General features: G+C 42.5%; 1 protein-coding gene across 3 annotated transcripts in view; it reads left to right on the top strand.

The window, feature by feature from the left end:
* The window catches only part of LOC109891285 (SLIT-ROBO Rho GTPase-activating protein 3), a 72,136-nt gene that overhangs the window by 3,026 nt on the left and 48,341 nt on the right, over positions 1–20,769 (top strand). For all 3 annotated transcript variants that reach the window (XM_020483709.2, XM_020483707.2, XM_020483708.2), the window contains exon 2: positions 13,523–13,718. In XM_020483709.2, the coding sequence (XP_020339298.1) occupies positions 13,523–13,718 (196 nt within the window). The remainder of the gene's footprint in view (positions 1–13,522; positions 13,719–20,769) is intronic.

Here is a 20,769-nt window from a genome sequence, read left to right as displayed (position 1 = left end):
CACTTCGCTCTGGAACCTGCATCCATGCTGGCTCGGTTGAAGTGGCTATCGAAGGGTCTAGTTAGCCAATACACCCTCGATCATTTTCACTCCCTAAGCTTTGGGACACTTGCGCATATTGCGGAGGTGGAGTGTGAACGCACAAATGGAGGGCCTACGGGAAGTGGGTGATTTGGGATTGAGCCACCATCTTTTCACTTCAGTGTCATTTCAGTAGAATTCATACGATATCCATCTATTCAAAGAAAGAGATGGGATGAGAAGAGATCTTTCAAAGATGTTTTGGGATGACAGTGACCAGGGAGGGCCTTGTTAATCAGTAACATTCTATCATGTTAGGCCCCAGAGTAAGTTAATGCAACGTAAAACTTTTTTTTTTACACTCACGAATAGGAAACGTGTTAGAGCTGGAACTATAGAGGGTCTGGCTGGGGATTCTCTCTATCAGCAAATAGCTCAGAAACACCATAAATAATATATGTTGTCAGCATAAATTATGGAACTATGAAATGGTTTTATTGTCTGACAGCTGCTGCTAAATATGTGAGTGCATCTTAAATGGCACTCTATATCCCTACATAATGCACTACTTTAGGGTGCCATTTGGGACTCCGCCTGTGACTGTAGAAGATAGATGGTGTCTATATCTAATTTGTGGTCTTCTGAGTGGCACAGCGGTCTAAGGCACTGCATCTCAGTGCTAGAGGTGTCACTACAGACCCTGGCTCGATTCCAGGCTGTATCACAACTGGCTGTGATTGGAAGTCCCAAAGGTCAGGGCACAATTGGCCTAGTGTCGTCCGGGTTAGGGTTTGGCCGGGGTAGGCCACCATTGTAAATAAGAGTTTGTTCTTAACTGACTTGCCTGGTTAAATAAAAAAATATCTAAAGTCAACCCAGCAGAGTTTAATATAGTGTGGCTGCTCCAAGGTGACGCATTAAGAGGATGAAGGTTCAGTACACCCACTTATTCATGTAAAAAGCCACTTATAGTACAGTGAGTGCATTCATTTTTAATAAGTGTATGTGATCCCTATAATAATTGAACCTACAACCAACCTTGGCATTGCTATAGCTGTGCTCTTACCAACTGAGCCACACAGGATCACATATAGAATCCTCTACCCTCCAACATGTTTATTGAAGAAGCCTGTGGAAGAACAGCTGAGCAGACAATATAGCACTCAAGACAATAACAGTCTGATGAAGTCCAGAATGACATAGTTTGATAGATGACACAATGGAAAGACCCTTTGTTAGACATGTTTGTAACCAACAACAATCTACACACTTTTCCTCTGTCAATCTACCCTGTACTAAATAAAGATATACATTGATCTTTTCTCTCCACCAAAGTGTGAGATGCTGTGTGAAGTAGATACCAGACACGTGTAGGGTATTATCACACTTGGATTGAAATATTGTTACTAATTTTAGACTGTACTTGCAACAAACACTGAAACCCTCTTATCACCCCTTGTGGGGGCAGGGTATGACCGTAGTGCATCATGGACAATCTGAGCTGCTCTCGCTGCTTTTTAATGAGACCTGGAGGTACACACTGTAGCATGTTGATGTAGTTTGCTGAAGTCTTGGTTGACTCCTTGAGTGTGTGTTTGTACGCTCGTGCATGTGTGTGTGCGTGCCTGCGTTAATCAATGTCTGTGTACGTGTGTGTGATTGTGGGTGTGAGAGGACGTCTCAGTTTCAGGAAAAGCTTTTAAGTTGACAGCTCATTTGCCAGGCTGTCTGGGTGTAAGAAGGGCTACAAGAGCTACACTCTGGCATCAGGGTCAAAGAGTGCTGAGTAGGTAGCTGACTCAACAGCATTTACTGTAGTGCAGTCAGCTGTCAGTCCTCCATTTATGGACCTGCAGCAGATTTCTTGACAATTATGTGTTCTTTCTTGGTAGCCTGGTCTCAGATCAGTTTGTGCTGTCTTGCCAACTCCTACGGTCAATGTGACAGCTCCAACATTGACCATAGGAGTTGGAAAGACAGATCTGGGACCAGGCTACTTTCTTGGGAGAATTTGACCAACCGACATAACGTTACCATGATGTTAGTCAATGGCGCTATACCTGGCTATGTCATGACAGATGACATCATTAGTTACCTTGTCATGACACTGGATGTTGTATGTATGGTATGTGGTCCAACCACTCATTAACAAGCCAGTCACTTCCTATGAATGATGCGTCAACTGGTATGTGTCAGAATTAACCCAAACCAACCGCCATTAATGGTGTAATGTGTGATTATACAGTATACAGTATAGTGATTATACAGTATAGTACAGTACAGTGTGATTATGGAGCAGGTAAGGAGTTCAGACTGGAATAGACCACAGTCCCTTGTTCTGTGCACCGATGTCTTTGCATGAGTGCATGTACAGTATATGGTATTTTGACAATGAATGATTATGGAATTACTCAGCCTGCTTTCATATTCATTTCCTATTGTAGCACTAGCTCACTATACTAGCCAGACTTGAGAAAACCGTTTCTAGTGTGTTGGAAGTGGAACCCAGCTGCAGTCTGTTAGCTAACCTTGGTTTGCTTCCATACACATATTTGCATGCATTCCAAAGAACCTCAGTCGACCAGCTCGACTCCAGTCACACGCCGTTAAACAAACCTCTGATAGTACTGCATGCAGCAAGGCACTGCCGTCTACCCTCAGTAGCACTATCTGCTAGTACCCCCCCCCCCCCCCACACTCCTACTCAACTGAATGAGGGTTAGTTGACCTGGATCATGGGTCATTTCCGTGCCTAGAGAACACTCCCTCTAATGTCATTAGACTCTTTTGGAGTCAATCCATTTAGGTCTTACGCTTAAATGCTTCATTTGGTTTGATCTAATTAGATGCATGCATACATTTCATAGATAGATAAGCACATAGAAGCCATGGCAATTCAGGAAACATTGTTGTTGTAGATCTGTTTTTACCAAAATATCTTTCAGATTGGAAGATAAAGTAAGAGCAACACATTTTACGACAAACAAACTGCCTTGTTGGCGCCTTGCGTCGTAAAAACGACTGTGGTGTTGCAGCACAGTTACGCAATATGTTAGTAAGTAAAGGTGCCTGTTATTTACAGTAGTCTTGCCACAGAGGAAGACATTATTGCAGTTTTGTTTCCTTTGATTATTGTAGGAAGAAGAATGAAGAGGGTGTGTTTGTGTGTGTAGCTTGTGTTCCTCCTGTCTGTCTCCACCCCATAATGGGGCAGCAGGGTAGCCTAGTGGTTAGAGCGTTGGACTAGTAACCGGAAGGTTGCAAGTTCAAACCCCTGAGCTGACAAGGTACTAAAACTAAAATACTAAACTAAAATTAAACTCTGTCGTTCTGCCCCTGAACAGGCAGTTAACCCACTGTTCCTAAGCCGTCATTGAAAATAAGAATTTGTTCTTAACTGACTTGCCTAGTTAAATAAAGGTAAAATAAAAAAAGAATGCATGTACATCTGTATTCCATGACTGTCTGGGCCAGTTAACACCCTTCTGCTCATCAGTATTATTCATAATGAAAACATGCTATGACTTACACTGTCATGAGACATTATGGTTTAATTGGAATAATGTAGCCTGGTCTTATATCTGTTTGTACTGTCTTACCAACTCCTATGACAATTGTCAACCATAGGAGTTGACAAGGGAGCACAAACAAACCTGGGATCAGGCTAGCAACAATGATTACCCCCCCCCCCCCCCCCCCCCCCCCCCCCCCGCCCCGTTCCCACCTATACAGCAGCCTGCCACCCACTCTGTGTGCTATGCTTTCACCCTCCCTCTCCCTTCTCTCTCCTTCTGCACTTCTGGTTTTATGTCTGCTGCTATGGTAACATCAACAATCAATGTGAAAATCAGCAACAGATTAAGGTGGAATTGAGAGAGAGAGGAGTAGGTAACTGAGCTGCACTTCCTAACCTCCTGCCAAATGTATGACCACATTAAAGATAAATATTTCCCCACAGACTCACAAGTAATTTGAATTTGTGTATTTAACCAAAGAGTGTGTAAAGACATACAGTACTATAGTTATTACTGGTCACCCAAGACAAGCATTCACAGGAAACTGCCTCACTGCCATACTTTGTGCCAAATTATGTTGGAGTGTCAGTCTGTGTTAGGTGTCATGTGATCAGCCACGCTTGGATAACAGTGGAGAGCGAGACAAGCCCAGAGAGATTGGCACTGGCCCACAATGTAGGCTACCCCTCTGCCTGTTGACTTATTTGCAAATTCAAGCCTGTCTCAAAAGACCGTTTGAAATGTAGCCTACACGTTTTGTGCTTTTGTTGGAAGCAGTAACTCCCCATACGTATCTATAACTGGGCTAATAACTTGCTAACTAGCAAATAACTTGCTAACTAGCAAAAAACATCAACACATGGCAAGCCTAGTGGTTAGAACATTGGGCCAGTAACTGAACGGTTGCTAGATCGAATCCCTGAGCTGCCAAGGTAAAAATCTGTCATTCTGCCCCTGAACAAGGCAGTTAACCCACTGTTCCTAGGCTGTCATTGTAAATAAGAATTTGTTCTTAACTGACATGCCTAGTTAAATAAAAATAAAATGTGCACACTGTGCTCTTATCTGAACTGATCTGAAATGCGCATTAACTGAAAGACCGCTCATGGGCTACCCATGCCAATAGAATTCTACTCCGTTGCTCTCTGCCACTGCCTACAACAAAATCACAGACTCAATCTTGCAAAGTTAGATTTGTTTGTTGCATTGGGGCTGTTATAATGTTGATTCAATCACTGTCACAAAGCCTGGAGTGGTGGGTGTGGAGTCAAGCTCAGAGAGCAGAGGATAATGGGGAAACCGGACTTTATTATGGCCTCCAATATGAACCCCCAAAACAGCAGGCGAATAATCAAGAACTGCCTCAGTAGTGATGGATCCAAGATGTCCCCCACCGGTACCCAGCACCTCTCCTCTGGACCGTACCGCTCCCAGTCCATGGCCCCTCACCCGGCATCTCGAATCCAGAATAGAACGTACAGTGTACGCCGGGGACCCCTCGATGTCCAGAGGGGGCGGAGGGACCTCCGGAGGGACCTCCGGCACCTCACCTTCCTGCAGGGGACCAGCCACCACCGGCCTGAGGAGAGACGCATGAAACGAGGGGTTAATACGATAGTAAGAAGGAAGCTGTAACCTTTAAATTGCCCCACACACTGCGGCCCCAGCTTCCGGCAGGGCAGGCGGAGGGGCAGGTTTCGGGTCGAGAGCCAGACCCAGTCCCCCGGTGCGAAAACGGGCGCCTCACTGCGGTGCCGGTCAAAGCCCCTCTTCTGCCGTCCACCAGCATGTTTTAGTGATTCCTGGACGGCTCTCCAGGTCTCCTTCGAGCGCTGCACCCACTCCTCCACCGCAGGAGCTTCGGTCTGGCTCTGATGCCATGGGGCCAGGACCGGCTGGTAGCCCAACACGCACTGGAACGGTGACATGTTAGTAGAAGAGTGGCGGAGGGAATTCTGAGCCACCTCTGCCCATGGGATGTACCTCGCACATTCACCAGGCCGGTCCTGGTAATACGACCGCAGAAACCTACCCACATCCTGGTTCACTCTCTCCACCTGCCCAAAACCAGAGGTCAGGCTGTTCGAGACCCCCAGACGTTCCATGAACGCCCTCCAAACTCTGGACGTGAACTGGGGACCCCGATCAGAAACGATGTCCTCAGGCACCCCGTAGTGCCGGAAGACGTGGGTAAACAGGGCCTCCGCAGTCTGTGGGGCCGTAGGTAGACTGGGCAACGGGATGAGACGGCAGGACTTAGACCGGCCCGAACAGGCAGCCACCTTCGGTGGGAGTTGTGACAATCACAGAAAAAACTTTGATCTATGTAGTGCATACTAATGGGGTGAACTCAGTGAAGTTAAATATCTTATCTTCTTCTTCATCTATGAAATCATGGCAGTCCAGTGCACGATCGATCATGATCTGCCCAATTCTGTACTACCATGAAAAATAAATAAATAAATAAATCCCTAACTGCTACCACACCCTCACCCCCAAAAACCCTCCCCAACCCATTAAACTTGATCTATATCATGCTGAAACACTCCACCCTGTTCAGCATGTCAACAACCATTTCAACAGGAACATATGATACTCCCAATATCTCTTTTGCCATCTCCACAATAACCTTCAACCTGGCATTTCTGCTTTCCACAACCCGAGTCATATTGATAACCTTACCAATAAAAACTGTCAACTTCATTCATTATCAAAGTGTCCTTTGACACCACACATTCATGAGCACAAGATTTATGAACAGGCCTCGAAACCCTGTCAGACCATCAGAAGCACCATCCCCGACAGTAGGTCCACTTCTGTCCATGTAAGCTCCGTCAGTCCGCACTGTAGTTCTACCAATCGTTTTTACGTCCTCTGCATATGATACATCATGAATGGTGCTATACCTCTGAGCCTCTCTAGCCTCTCTCTGTACATGGCATCCACCAAATGCTGCACTGTTTTCTACCCCACAACTACAGCACTTAACCTTCACATTGCTTCCACATTCACCATAATCATGTTCCCCTCCTCACTTGGCACATATTTTCTTTCCTTTACACTGTGCAGCTACATGTCCCATTCTTTGGCATTTAATACACTGCAGTGCATGGGACAAATTCTTGAACATTTAAACTAAGGAATCCTATCTGTACTTTTCCCTGTACTTTTCCCTGCAAGACTTTCTCAAACCTCAGCATCACTGATAAGCGTTCACTTCTTTAACCCTCTTTTCTGCTGATCAACCTTTTGGCCTCAATTACTCTGCTTCCTTCACATTTTCTTTAATATCATCTATGGACTTAGATATTGGGATTCCAGGGATGACTTTCCTTCAATCTAGCATAAGAACCAGGGACATGGCTTTTAATTTTCTTCCAATTAAGCGTTTCCATTTTCAGAATATTATTTTGCTGAGCCCGGCTACTACACAATATTAACAATCTACCATTTCCAATTAACCAAGCTAATTTCACTTCATCTACCTCTTTCTCTACGGCATTAGTTTGTCGGATAAGTGATGCCTTGTGGTATCATCAAACACTATCACCACTTTCCACTCCAACACATCATTACTCTTGCTTCCTACCTTGGCCCTCTTCATGCTTTCATTACTAGACACTCCACTGCTTTCAATATCATGATCTCTCTTCTTCCTATGTCTTTCCACAACCAACCATTCAGACCCTTGACTCTCATCCTCCAGCTCCATATCATCAGAACTGACCCCCATATTGTTCTCATTCCAGCACAGCTGTTGCTTCACCAACTTTTTCTCAATTTCCTCCATTTTGTCCGCGCTACTCGCCGCCATTTCCTGACACTGTGTTCGGGTTGTTAAAATGTGTCAACTTTGGCGCCAATCTCTTATGTGTCTCCGCAGCATGGCATTTCTTCTGCGTGGCAGTCCTGGAGGAAGTGGGCTGCCACGCACGTGCACAGTTTAGTGGGAACATTGCTCTGCAGCAGGGTTATTACTAGCCAAAGCTATTTTCACAATAAGCAGACCTCAGGTTTGTGTAGGAGTCTGGACAGGCAGCCGGGTTGGATGGCGACCAGACAGCGGTCAAGATGTTGCAACACACCAGCTGAGCCCCAGACAGACAGAACAGGACTAGCTACTACAGTAAATGTGGGAAGGAGAAAAGTGCATTACTGTATTACTGTATCTCTAAACAAATCTGCTACTCCCTATTTCAGGTTTTCCCAAACTTGGTGTTGGGGCCCCCGCTGGGTGCATATTTTGGTTTTTGCCCGAACACTAAACAGCTGAATAAAATAATCAAAGCTTGATGATGATGATGAGGTGGGGGTGTGGGGGGGGGGGGGGGGGTGTCTGCAATTATAGTAATGGAAAGACCAATTCAGAGACACTGGTTACGGCCGTGGTGATAGAAATCACTTTCTATTTGGGGAAATACCTCCATATATGTAAGCACATTAGCTACAGGACAAAATATCTACACTGTATATATGTACTGTACCTGCTGCACAAGCATCCACATTGCACACAAAAATACATGTAATTATATACGTACGAATCCAACTGTGTGTGTGGTAAAACAACAGCTGTAAACATCCACCCTCTACTCAGTCCAGAGAACTGACTTGTCTTAAGCAACCAGAGGCTTTCTTTCTGTTTTTTGTCTTCATATTTCATTCTATTTTTAAACTTACCCTCAGGTTTCTGGGAGTAATTCATATTTGGGTTCAAATCCTTGTGAAACCCACCAGACCAGAGCTATAGCCAATCAGCTTTTACTGACGAAAACAAACACTGTGGATCCGTTCCAAATGGCACCCTATAAACCACATAGTGCACTACTTTTGACCAGAGCCCTATGGGCCCTAGCATTTGACAGGCAGACAGGCTTTGTGCACTCATTAATGAAGTCTCACTGACTGTGCCATGGGCTTTGGAACATCTGAGACATTTTGGCAAAACACATCAGCTACCAATTAGAGATATTAGTCTGAACTCACCATTGAATAAAATAAACATGGCTCCAAACTACCGTGATGCCTGACTTGACTAAATCAGATCACATGTTCTTATTCTAAGGTAGAAACAACGAGCCCTACATTACATTACATACATACCTGTATGCAGGCTTGAAGTATAGTCAGTGCTCCCATATTACAGGTATTTATTCACCTTTCCTACAATAATGCAGCTGTTAGGGCCTTATGGTTGTATTTATTTATTAAACCTTTATTTAACTAAGTCAGGTAAGAACTAATTCTTATTTACAATGACGGCCTACCAAAAGGTAAAAGGCCTCCTGCGGGGACGTTGGCCTGGGATTAAAAATAAAAATAAATAAATACAATAAATGTAGTACAAAACACACATCGCAACAATAGAGACACAACACTACATAATGAGAGACCTAAGACAACAACATAACAAGGCAGTAACACGTGACAACACGGCATGGTAGAAACACAACATGACAACAACATGGTAGCAACACAACATGGTAGCAGCACAAAAACATGGTACAGACAGTATTGGGCTAAGCCAACAGCACTAAGGTCAAGAAGGTAGAGACAACAATACATCATGCAAAGCAGCCACAACTGTCAGTAATAGTGTCTATGATTGAGTTTTTGAATGAAGAGATTGAGATAAAACTGTTCAGTGTAAGTGTTTGTTGCAGCTCGTTTCAGTCGCTAGCTGCAGCGAACTGAAAAGAGGACTGACCCAGGGATGTGTGTGCTTTGGGGACCTTTAACAGAATGTGACTGGCAGAACAGGTGTTGTATGTGGAGAATGAGGGCTGCAGTAGATATCTCAGATAGGGGGGAGTGAGGCCTAAGAGGGTTTTATAAATAAGCATCAACCAGTGGGTCTTGCAGAATAGTATTGTAGAATAGTATTTTGCTATGTTATACATTTACAATTGACATTTTAGTAACATTTAGCAGACACTCTTATCTAGAGCTACTTACAGTTAGTGCATCTAGTGTGGTTCATGTGTGTTTCACAGTTCTCACCTGTGCATTGATTCTGAAAGTGTTTTTAGGGCTGTACTTCAACTCTATAGAGGCCTGCAGCATCCAGAGAATAGTGCCTATCAAGTGTACCCTCCTTCCATAGCCTTTAAGGTTCTATACATAACTAGAGCTAGGGCTCTAGGAAGGGAAACATCATGAGGCTATTATCTTTATCACACTGATCAAATTATAATATCAACCAGTCATTTGATCTTCACATGGGTACATCCCAAATGGCACCCTATGGTCCATAGTGCACTACTTTTGACCAGAGCCCTATGTAGGGAATAGGATGCCATTTGGGATATATACATAGATTACATGATTGGATTTTCCACTAATTTATCATAAATTGCCCCCAAAACAGATAAAATAGTTGATAGGTAGGGAAAGTATTACGGCTACATAATAAGAAAAAAGCATGCTGTTTGATACTCTATTTTTACACAGTAGGGTTGCGAGGCTGCCTGACACTATATTACTGCTCCTTTCAGCAGCAGATACAGGCTATTAATTGTCTATTGAGAGACTCTGACTGTTGTCCAAATGGCAACCTTTTCCCTATGTAATGCTGTACCTTTGAGCAGAGCCCTGGTCAAACATAGTGCACTACATAGGGAAAAGGGTGCCATTTGAGACACAGCCACAGAAAGTTGCCCTTGTCCCAACCCATGACTGTATATATGAATGGAAAAAGACATCGATCATGTGACACCATTCATTCCTATGTGAAGACTTAATTGCGCATTGAAGCCAAATTAAGTAGATTAAGATGGCGTCTAATGGACACATAACATGCGCAGTTTGAACTACTCTAGGAAGTGTCTCATTGAGTACCTCACGTTGAAGGCTGACCGGGGTACTGCAGGCTGCCTTTAGCAACTAAATTAACCTTACAACTCCTTCAGTTCAAGGACATTCATCTGGTGTATTAGAACCAATTATTGGTACAATGATTGTCTTCTTTTTATATATACACAAAGAGGTTTCCATTCACTATAATGGGGGATCCTGTTTTCTGCTAACAATGCCTGAAGTACCGCGGTCGGCCTTAAACTTCAGTGGCTTCAATGAGAGGGGGCAGTCATTCCCCCTGGTCCTAGCACAATATGCTAATAAATAGAAGGGCTGCTGGGTGGGAACAGAACACAGAACATACTGGAACACAGAAGAGGAACTCTGGCCAGGCCAGTGGAGATGCCTCCAGGGTCCTGTATCCAGGCAACTAGGCAGCCATGGAGACCATGTGGATACATTTCCAACAAGGTGGCTGAGAGAGTGAGGGCACACACTAATGCTCACACACACACACTTTATTCATCAATACAAAAAACGCCATTGAGAAGTAAACAAAAGTGCCTTTCATATGCAGGGGGGCAGAAGAATCTGGTTCATTGATATATTTCTACAGACATCCTGTCTGTTTGCTGAGTAGTGCATGATGAGAAAAAGGCTGCCATGCTGGAGACTTGGAGTGGCTCAGTCATGATCTCGATATTTTTGGACAGCTTCTGTTAAGGGAATGAAGAGAAAAGCTCACCACCACATTATGGGAATACTGCATTGGACCATTTGTTCATCTTCAGAATCTAAAATGTAGAATACAGATTTTCTTGTTTTTGTTTTGTTTTACAGTATTAGTTGGATGATGTGTGAACATGATTTTACAGAGCTGCATGTGTGTAGAGAGTGTGTGTATGCATGTGCGTCTTTGTCTATCTGTCTGTGTCCACATGCATATGTGTGTGCGTCTTTGTGTGTCTGTTGGAGTGTGTGTTTGACTGCTCATAGCTGCAGTAGCAGCCTACATGTGAGATGCATGTCTGCTGATTTAGGCAGATAGGAAGGAGAATGGAATGTAGGTCAGGCCTCTGAGATCTACACATTGTGCTGCGAGGGACCACAAAAAAAGAGTTTGTCATTGTCATGGATCCCTCTGGAACTTTCATTGAGCACACCTGGTCCCTATTCCCACTGATTGTATTTGTATATCTGTTCCCTTTGTTCACCATGGTGCTGTTGATTATTGTTACAATGTCCATTGGTGCGTGTGAGTACCTGTGCTGTGCGTTTTGGTTTGCGTGCCCTTGTGGATTGCGCAGATGATTACGGGTCTCGTCCCGTGTGTTAATCATTGTGCGTGTGTGTTATTTATTCGAGGTTCTCCTCACTTTTTTAATAGCCTAACAAAAAATGCAAAGAGTTTTTACCTAAAATGACATAGAATGTAAAAACCCTTAAGTGTTTTTTTGGGCCACCTATGTCCAAACAGTAAAATAATGTTTTCTTAAAATTAAATTTAAATATTTAAAAATAAGGGGTTTTGGTAAAATGTTTTTAGTGTAAATCTAAATGACTAAAACCAGATATGAAGTATTTAGAAAAGTTAATGGACCTATATATTTCTCATATTTGAGAACTGATAATCACCAAAATAATAGCTTGACTCTCAGGGAGAATCTAAAATCCCCAAAATGATGCATTCAGAAATATTTTTGTCATGGCATGGGGCCCCAATGGATTTTGTTATAATGTTTGAGTCACTCAGATATCATAAGCCATGGCAAGATGTGTATAATTGCAGGAAATGTGCTTTAAAACCACACATTGTTCTCTGAGCCACATGGCAAAATGTTTTGAATATATAGACCCAATAACGTAAAAACCCTGACAGTCTCACATCAATATTAAAAATAATCATATATTTAAGCAGCATATATAGATCAAACTCCTTCAATACACTACTAATACAATATGTTTGAAGAAGTTACCAAAAGGAATATTAAAACATGTTTGTATAGTAACCATGGTTATGTAGTTACTGAACGCCTGTATCTCCAAAGCTCTGGTGTCAACATAGCCACACCTGTGCCACAGTGACTTACAGTGGCTTGAGTCCTATTAGGTGTGTGATCTATCTGGGCTGACACAGTGTGAGGTGATGCTGATATAGTCTGCTCTCTTGCTTTCTCTCTCTGCTGGCTGCAGGCTCTGGCCTGAGCTGGCCAGCAACTTGGCTACAGTATTCTACAGCAATCATGGCGAGCCCAGCACAAAACAGCATAGGCCGTGACACCCCAACCGGGAGCATATAACAATCGCCATTCGCGGAGGACCACAAGATCAAACCCACAGACACACACATTCCCCGTCTAGGTCTAAAAAGGGCGTAAAATGGCCACTTTCATAATTTTGTTATAGTTTGTGATACAAATGTAAAAAGCATGTCAAACATCCTTCCTACCAATGATGTTTCTATGTGAGAATTACCTGAACAATCTGAGATCCCAAAAATAATTTGGGGCTACGCTGGCATGGAATCGCCCATATTTGATATTACCATTCAAAAGTATGGATTTGACTTTTACATTTTTTATTTTTTATTATCTTAGTTGTACTGGGAAACTTTATGTAAAGTGACATTTTAAGTCATTATGTGAATGTGTAAATAAAATACCATAGACATTAGGTAAGGGGTAAATTGTAACATGCGTTACAACTGACCCACAATTACTAATTTGAGTCTAATCTGAGTCTTGAGAAAGTACAGCAATAATTATTGTCATCAACTATACCAATCACAAGACCTCTTCTTACTGATTTTAAAAGGATATATGATTAGATATAGTAAATGGGGAATGTTCTACAGGTCCCAAAAAAAAAGAGGTAGCAAGAATATTCACTTTAGGCCTCGAAAAACTAAAACAACAAATAATTGATGGGCACTCCTACACTAAAACTTCTCAGATATGTAGAAACACTAACCAAGCATTACAAATTGAATAACAGCTTTCTATGTGGTTTCTAATTTGAGTTATTTAGCTATTACTACTGACCCTGTGTTACTTTTAGCCCTCGTCTCCCCTACCATTATTTTTGTGAAATGTATCATTTACCTCCTGCATGCCTGCCCTTACGACCGCAAGACACTTTTACCTTTTCACACTGCCCCTCTTTGTATCTGTCCTTTCCTCCTTTCTAATTGGCAGAGATCCGTAACCAATTGGTGGAGCAGTTCCGTTGTCTTGAACAGCAGTCGGAATCCCGGCTACAGCTGCTGCAGGACCTGCAGGACTTCTTCCGCCGCAAGGCCGAGCTGCAGCTGGAGTACTCTAGAGGCCTGGACAAACTGGCTGAGCGCTTCTCCGCCAAGATACGCTCCTCCAGGGAACACCAGCACTTTAAGTGGGTACTGTCGAGTGTGTGTATGTGTGTAGGCTTCTCTCTGTCTGGTAAACCTGTAATTGTGTTATTGATGTATGTTAGGACTGTATGATGAACAGCAATTATATATTTTATACTGATAGAAAGGGAGGTGTGTGTACTGTCTGTCTGGTCATCCTATCTTCTTGTATTAGTCTAAAGAGGGAGAGAGAGGGAGAGAGAGAGAGAGAGAGGAGAACAGGATAGCCAAGAAAGCTTGTGGCTTCAGACCACTAGAAACTATTGTGCCTTTCCCATCTAGGTCAAACTCATTATCTTCTCCTTCTCTTTTATGTGTCTTGATGTCATCCCCTGCTTATTTACACACATTCCCTACTGTAAAACACAGTGTCATATGGGCAATTCTAATTACAAATTGTGCAGTTGGTGCAGTCATTACCAAATTTTGTATCTGCACTGTTCTTAAAGCAAAGTTTTTTTTGCTAAATGTTCTCTGTACCTTGTGCTTAGAGTTGTATGGTTTGTTAGACTTTGAAATCAATGGATTTTGTTTGGCATACATTTTAAAGTGAAAAATCAGAGTCTCAGTGTAATTCCATTACAATGAAAAACAATGGAAAAATGCAGTAGAACTGGCTTCGAGGTCCAGAGTTGAGTTTGAGGGCTATATAGTTTCAAGCTTCATTTTTATTGTCACGTGCACAAGTACTGTGAAAAGCTTTTCTTACTCGCTCTTTCCTAACAATAAGCAGTAATCCAATTCAGCAGTACTCAAAAATGCATATAAAAAAGGTCAAAAACACACGAGAAATAGAAATAAGGAGAGCACGAGAATGTAGGTAAGCTACAGTTGAAGTCGGAAGTTGACATACACTTAGGTTGGAGTCATTAAAACTTGTTTTTCAACCACTCCACAAATTTCTTGTTAACAAACTATAGTTTTGGCAAGTCTGTTAGGATATCTACTTTGTGCATGACCCAACACATTTTTCCAACATTTGTTTACAGACAGATTATTTCACTTATAATTCACTGTATCAAAATTCCAGTGGGTCAGAAGTTTACATACACTAATTTGACTGTGCCTTTAAACAGCTTGGAAAATTCCAGAAAATTATGTCATGGTTTTAGAAGCTTCTGAGAGGCTAATTGACATCATTTGAGTCAATTGGAGGTGTACCTGTGGGTGTATTTCAAGGCCTACCTTCAAACTCAGTGCCTCTTTGCTTGACATCATGGGAAAATCTAAATAAATCAGCCAAGACCTCAGAATAAAAATTGTAATTTTGAAATTGGAAGCAATTTCCAAACGCCTGAAGGTACCATGTTCATCTATACAAACAACAGTACGCAAGTATTAACACCATGGGACCACTTAGCCGTCATACCGCTCAGGAAGGAGACGCGTTCTCTCTCCTAGAGATGAACGTACTTTGGTACGAAAAGTGCAAATCAATCCCAGAACAACAGCAAAGGACCTTGTGAAGATGCTGGAGGAAACAGGTGCAAAAGTATCTATATCCATAGTAAAACGAGTCCAATATCGACATAACCTGAAAGGCCACTCGGCAAGGAAGATGCCACTGCTCCAAAACGGACATAAAAAAGACAGACTACAGTTTGCAACTGCACATAGCAACAAAATCATACTTTTTGGAGAAATAAGAATAGAACTGGCCATAATGACTATCGTTATGTTTGGAGGAAATAGGGGGTGGCTTGCAAGCCGAAGAACACCATCCCAACCGTGAAGCACGGGGGTGGCAGCATCATGTTGAGGTGGTGCTTTGCTGCAGGAGGGACTGGTGCACTTCACAAATGGCATCATGAGGCAGGAAAATGATGTAGATATATTGAAGCATTATCTCAAGTAGAGGTCGACCGATTAATCGGAATGACCGATTAATTAGGGTTGATTTCAAGTTTTCATAACAATCGGAAATCGGTAATTATGGACGCCGATGTTCTTTAATTTAATCTTTAATTTAATCTTTATTTAACTAGGCAAGTCAGTTAAGAACACATTCTTATTTTCAGTGACGGCCTTGTTCAGGGGCAGAACGACAGATTTTTACCTTGTCAGCTCAGGGATTCAATCTTGCAACCTTACGGTTAACTAGTCTAACGCTCTAACCACTTGCCTCGCGAGGAGCCAGCCTGTTACGCGAATGCAGTAAGAAGCCAAGGTAAGTTGCTAGGTAGCATTAAACTTAATCAATCATAATCACTAGTTATAACTACACATGGTTGATGATATTACTAGTTTATCTCGCGTGTCCTGCGTTGCATATAATCGATGCAGTGCACATTCGCGACAAAGGACTGTCGTTGTTCCAACGTGTACCTAACCATAAACACCAATGCCAAATCACCAAACACCAACACCAAATCAATACACAGAAGTATATATTGTTAAACCTGCATATTTAGCTAAAATAAATCCAGGTTAGCAGGCAATATTAACCAATTGAAATTGTGTCACTTCTCTTGTGCTCATTGCACGCAGAGTCAGGGTATATGCAACAGTTTGGGCTGCCTGGCTCATTGCAAACTAATTTGCCAGAATTTTACGTAATTATGACAGAACATTGAAGGTTGTGCAATGTAACAGGAATATTTAGACTGATGGATGCCACCTGTTAGATAAAATACGTAACGGTTCCGTATTTCACTGAAAGAATAAACATCTTGTTTTCGAGATTATAGTTTCCGGATTTGACCATATTAATGACCTAAGGCTCGCATTTCTGTGTGTTATGTTATAATTAAGTCTATAATTTGATGGAGCAGTCTGACTGATGGTAGGCACCATAAGCCGACTTCAAGCCTATCAACTCCCGAGATTAGGCTGGTGTAACGATGTGATGTGAAATGGCTAGCTAGTTAGTGGGGTGCGCGCTACTGGCGTTTCAAACGTCACTCGCTCTGAGACTTGGAGTAGTTGTTCCCCTTGCTCTGCATGGGTAACACAGCTTCGAGGGTGGCTGTTGTCATTGTGTTCCTGGTTCAAGCCCATGTAGGAGCAAGGAGAGGTACGGAAGCTATACTAAAGTGCTTATAAGAACTTCCAATAGTCAAAGGTATATGAAATACAAATGGTATAGAGAGAAATAGTCCTATAATTCCTATAATAACTACAACCTAAAACTTCTTACCTGGGAATATTGAAGACTCATGTTAAAAGGAACCACCAGCTTTCATATGTTCTCATGTTCTGAGCAAGGAACTTAAACGTTAGCTTTCTTACATGGCACATATTGCACTTTTAATTTATTCTCCAACACTTTGTTTTTGCATTATTTAAACCAAATTGAACATGTTTCATTATTTATTTGAGGCTAAATAGATTTTGATGTATTATATTAAGTTAAAATAAGTGTTCATTCAACATTGTTGTAATTGTCATTATTACAAATACATAAAAAAAAAAAAATCGGCAGATTAATCGGTAGCGGGGTTTTTGGTCCTTCAACAATCGGTATCGGCGTTGAAAAATCATAATAGCTCGACCTCTAATCTCAAGACATCAGTCAGGACGTTAAAGCTTGGTCTCAAATGGGTCTTCCAAATGGACAATGACCCCAACCATTCTCCCAAAGTTGTGGGAAAATGGCTTAAGAACAACAAAGTCAAGTTATTGGAGTGGCCATCACAATGCCCTGACCTCAATCCCATAGAAAATGTGTGGGCAGAAGTGAAAAAGCGTGTGCGAGCAAGGAGGCCTACAAACCTGACTAGGTTACACCAGCTCTGTCAGGAGGAATGGGCCAGAATTCCCCCAAATGATTGTAGGAAGCTTGTGTAAACATTTCACCCACTGGGAATGTGATGAACTAAATACAATCTGAAGTAAATCATTCTCTCTACTATTATTCTGACATTTCACATTCTTAAAATAAAGTGGTGATCCTAACTGATCTAAGACAGGGAATGTTTACTAGGAATAAATGTCAGGAATTGTGTAAAACTGATTTAAATGTACAGTGGGACAAAAAGGTATTTAGTCAGCCACCAATTGTGCAAGTTCTCCCACTTAAAAAGATGAGAGAGGCCTGTAATTTTCATCATAGGTACACTTCAACTATGACCGACAAAATTAGAAAAAACAATCCAGAAAATCACATTGTAGGATTTTTTATGAATTTATTTGCAAATTGTGGTGGAAAATAAGTATTTGGTCAATAACAAAAGTTTATTTCAATACTTTGTTATATACCCTTTGTTGACCATGACAGAGGTCAAACGTTTTCTGTAAGTCTTCACAAGGTTTTCACACACTGTTGCTGGTATTTTGGCCCAGAATCTCAACATTACAGCGGTAAAAGCGAGGTGGGGTACAGCATAGGGGAACGATGTCGGTATCCACCAGCCACTGTGACCAAAAAGGGCATTTCCCACCTTGGCCGTGCGTGGCCACACAGTCGTGGGTAACCTGGAGTATAGGACAGGACTAAGCACACACCCTTGTGGGGCCCCCATGTTGAGGGTCAGCATGACAGAGTTCCTAGTTGCAGGGTCCTTAGCTTGATGATGAGTTTGGAGGGGACTTTGATGTTGAACGCTGAGCTGAAGTCAATGACTAGCATTCTCACAGATGTACAGTATTCCTCTTATCTAGGTGGGTGAGGGCACTGTGGAGTGCAGTTGAGATTGTGTCATCTATGGGTCTGTTGCAGCGATGATGGGGTTGATGTCTGCCATAACCAGCCTTTCAAAGCACTTCATGATTACAGATGTGAGTGCTACAGGGCGGTAGTCATTGTGGCAGGTAGCCTTAGGAGAGTTTGAAAATGACCGTGAATATGCATGCCAGCTGTTCTGCGCATGCTCTTAGCACACACCTTGGAATACCACACGGCCTTACAAGTGTTGACCGGATTAAAAACCTTTCTCACGTCGGCCTCGGAGAGCAAGAACACCCAATCCGCTGGTCAAGCGAGGCATCATTGGGCAGATCACAGTTGGGTCTTCCTTTTGTATTCCATAATGGACTGCCACATGCGATGGGCGGCGGAGCCTGTGTAATAGGATTCCACCTTGTTCCATTATTGTCTTTTTGCTTGTTTGATGGCTCTGCGGAGGTCATAGCGGAACTTCTTGTACTTTGGTGTGTCCTCAGCCATAACCTCAATGTTGGCTGCAATAGCCCTGCGTGCTGTTGCTCTGTCCTTTAGCTTATCGCTTACCTCTGTGTTAGTCCAGGGCTTATGATTGATTCACTGTGGGGACAACATTGGCGATACATTTCCTAATGAAGCCGGTGGCGGAGGTGGTCAGCTCGTCAATGCTATCCGCAGAGTCCGGGAACATATTCCAGTCAGCACTAGCAAAGCAGTCTTCTAGCGTAGCCTCTGATTCGGACCATTTCTCAATGGAGAGCGTCATGGGTGCTTCCTGTTTGAGCTTTTGCTTGTAGGAAGCAGGAGTATATAGTCATGAACTGATTTGCCGAGGGGGGAATGAGAGAGGGCCTTGTGTGCTTGCTTGTGGGTTGACTAACAATAGTCTAGGACAAAAGTCTAGGAGACGTGTTGATGGAAGTTGGGTATTACACGTGTTAAGGATGTGGAATTTAAATCACTGGCAATAAGGAAAGTAGCCTCCAGGTGCATGGTTTCCTGCTTGTTTATAGCCTCGTACAGTTTGTTAAGTGCCAGCTGGTTGTTTTTCTTGACCTGAGGTGGAATATATACAGCAGTCACGATAACAGGTGAAAACTCTCTTGGGAGGTAGAAGTGTCGGCATTTGACCATCAGGTATTCCAAGATGGGTGAACAATTTGTCGAAACTTACACTTTGCTAGAGTCAGCACACCATTTACTGTTGATGACGAGGCGTATCGATTTCCCTGAATCTGATGTCCGGGCTGCTCGTTGAATGGAGAATCCATTCTGTTGGATAGCCATGGGGGTATCTTGTCTGAAAGCCATGTTTCAGAAAAGCAGACCATATTGCAGTTACGAGAGTCGTGTTGACTAAAAATCCATCCATATTATTATCAAGATACTGTACATTGGCCAATAGAATGTAGGGAAGAGGTGGCCAATTTTCCCTTTGCCTGAATCTCACCAGGGCTCCCCTCTCCTCTTGGATAGCCTGAAAATAGCGTTGGAATTACAGATGGGTCGAAAAATGAAGCTGCAATTGAGGTGATTATCTGACGATCTTATGTTCAAAAGTTCTTGTCGAACATAAGAAATCATAGCTGAGACATTTTGTGCAAAAAAAAGTAAATATAAACATCAAAATAATCACAAAATAGCAAAGTTCGGTTTGAGCTCGCAAGACGGCAGCCATTCAGTAACATGCTGACCAGACCAGACACGAGCGTTGCAAAATAAATTTAGAAAGCCATGTTATTCAATTATTGCACCCACCCTGCGCGCGCCAACAAGCGTCTGCGATGCCAAGGGCTAAAATAGAACTCTGTTCTATTTCTGACGCAGATCGCGCTGCAAGTCCCGCCTCTCCCATTGGTTTATAAATGCAGGTACCCATGTGCCAAATTTATGCACGATGGCGCACGAAGGTGCACGCGCACAGCCGGTTTGGGTTCTGTGTAAGGCGCCACCTTCTTTGCTGCTTCACTGAGCTAACAAAGCCTGTAGTGCCTTTCACATGAAGCTCTACCAAGCTCTCCTTTACGTTGACATACTCCTCAGACTAAGCTGTCCTTCGCAATGGCAGCATCTCAAATGGCACCCTATGATATTGACATACTGTACTTCTCAAGACTAAGATGTAATTTATATTGACATACCCCTCAAGACTAATTTTAAAAAGTAGATCTTCCAACAGGGGTCATACCGTATTCACTCACATATTGTCGATTATTACAGTTAAATCATTATATACAGTATAGTGTGTAGTGCAGTGCTATTAGCAAGGAATACTCAATCAGTAGTATCATTTCAATGAGTATAGTCACAGTATAACCTAACGTAGCAGGTGTAAAATAAGTTGTATTTCTTTCTTTCTGGTCCTGACGAGAGAAAAAAAAACTATTCTGCACTGTTGAACCAATCCAATAAATGTGGAGGAGGAGTTAAGATGGACTGTTGCTTTATTAACA

This window comes from Oncorhynchus kisutch, linkage group LG5 (assembly GCF_002021735.2).
Source record: "Oncorhynchus kisutch isolate 150728-3 linkage group LG5, Okis_V2, whole genome shotgun sequence".
In the NCBI taxonomy this organism is placed as follows: Eukaryota; Metazoa; Chordata; class Actinopteri; order Salmoniformes; family Salmonidae; genus Oncorhynchus; species Oncorhynchus kisutch.
This window is presented reverse-complemented; position numbering and strand designations above follow the sequence as displayed.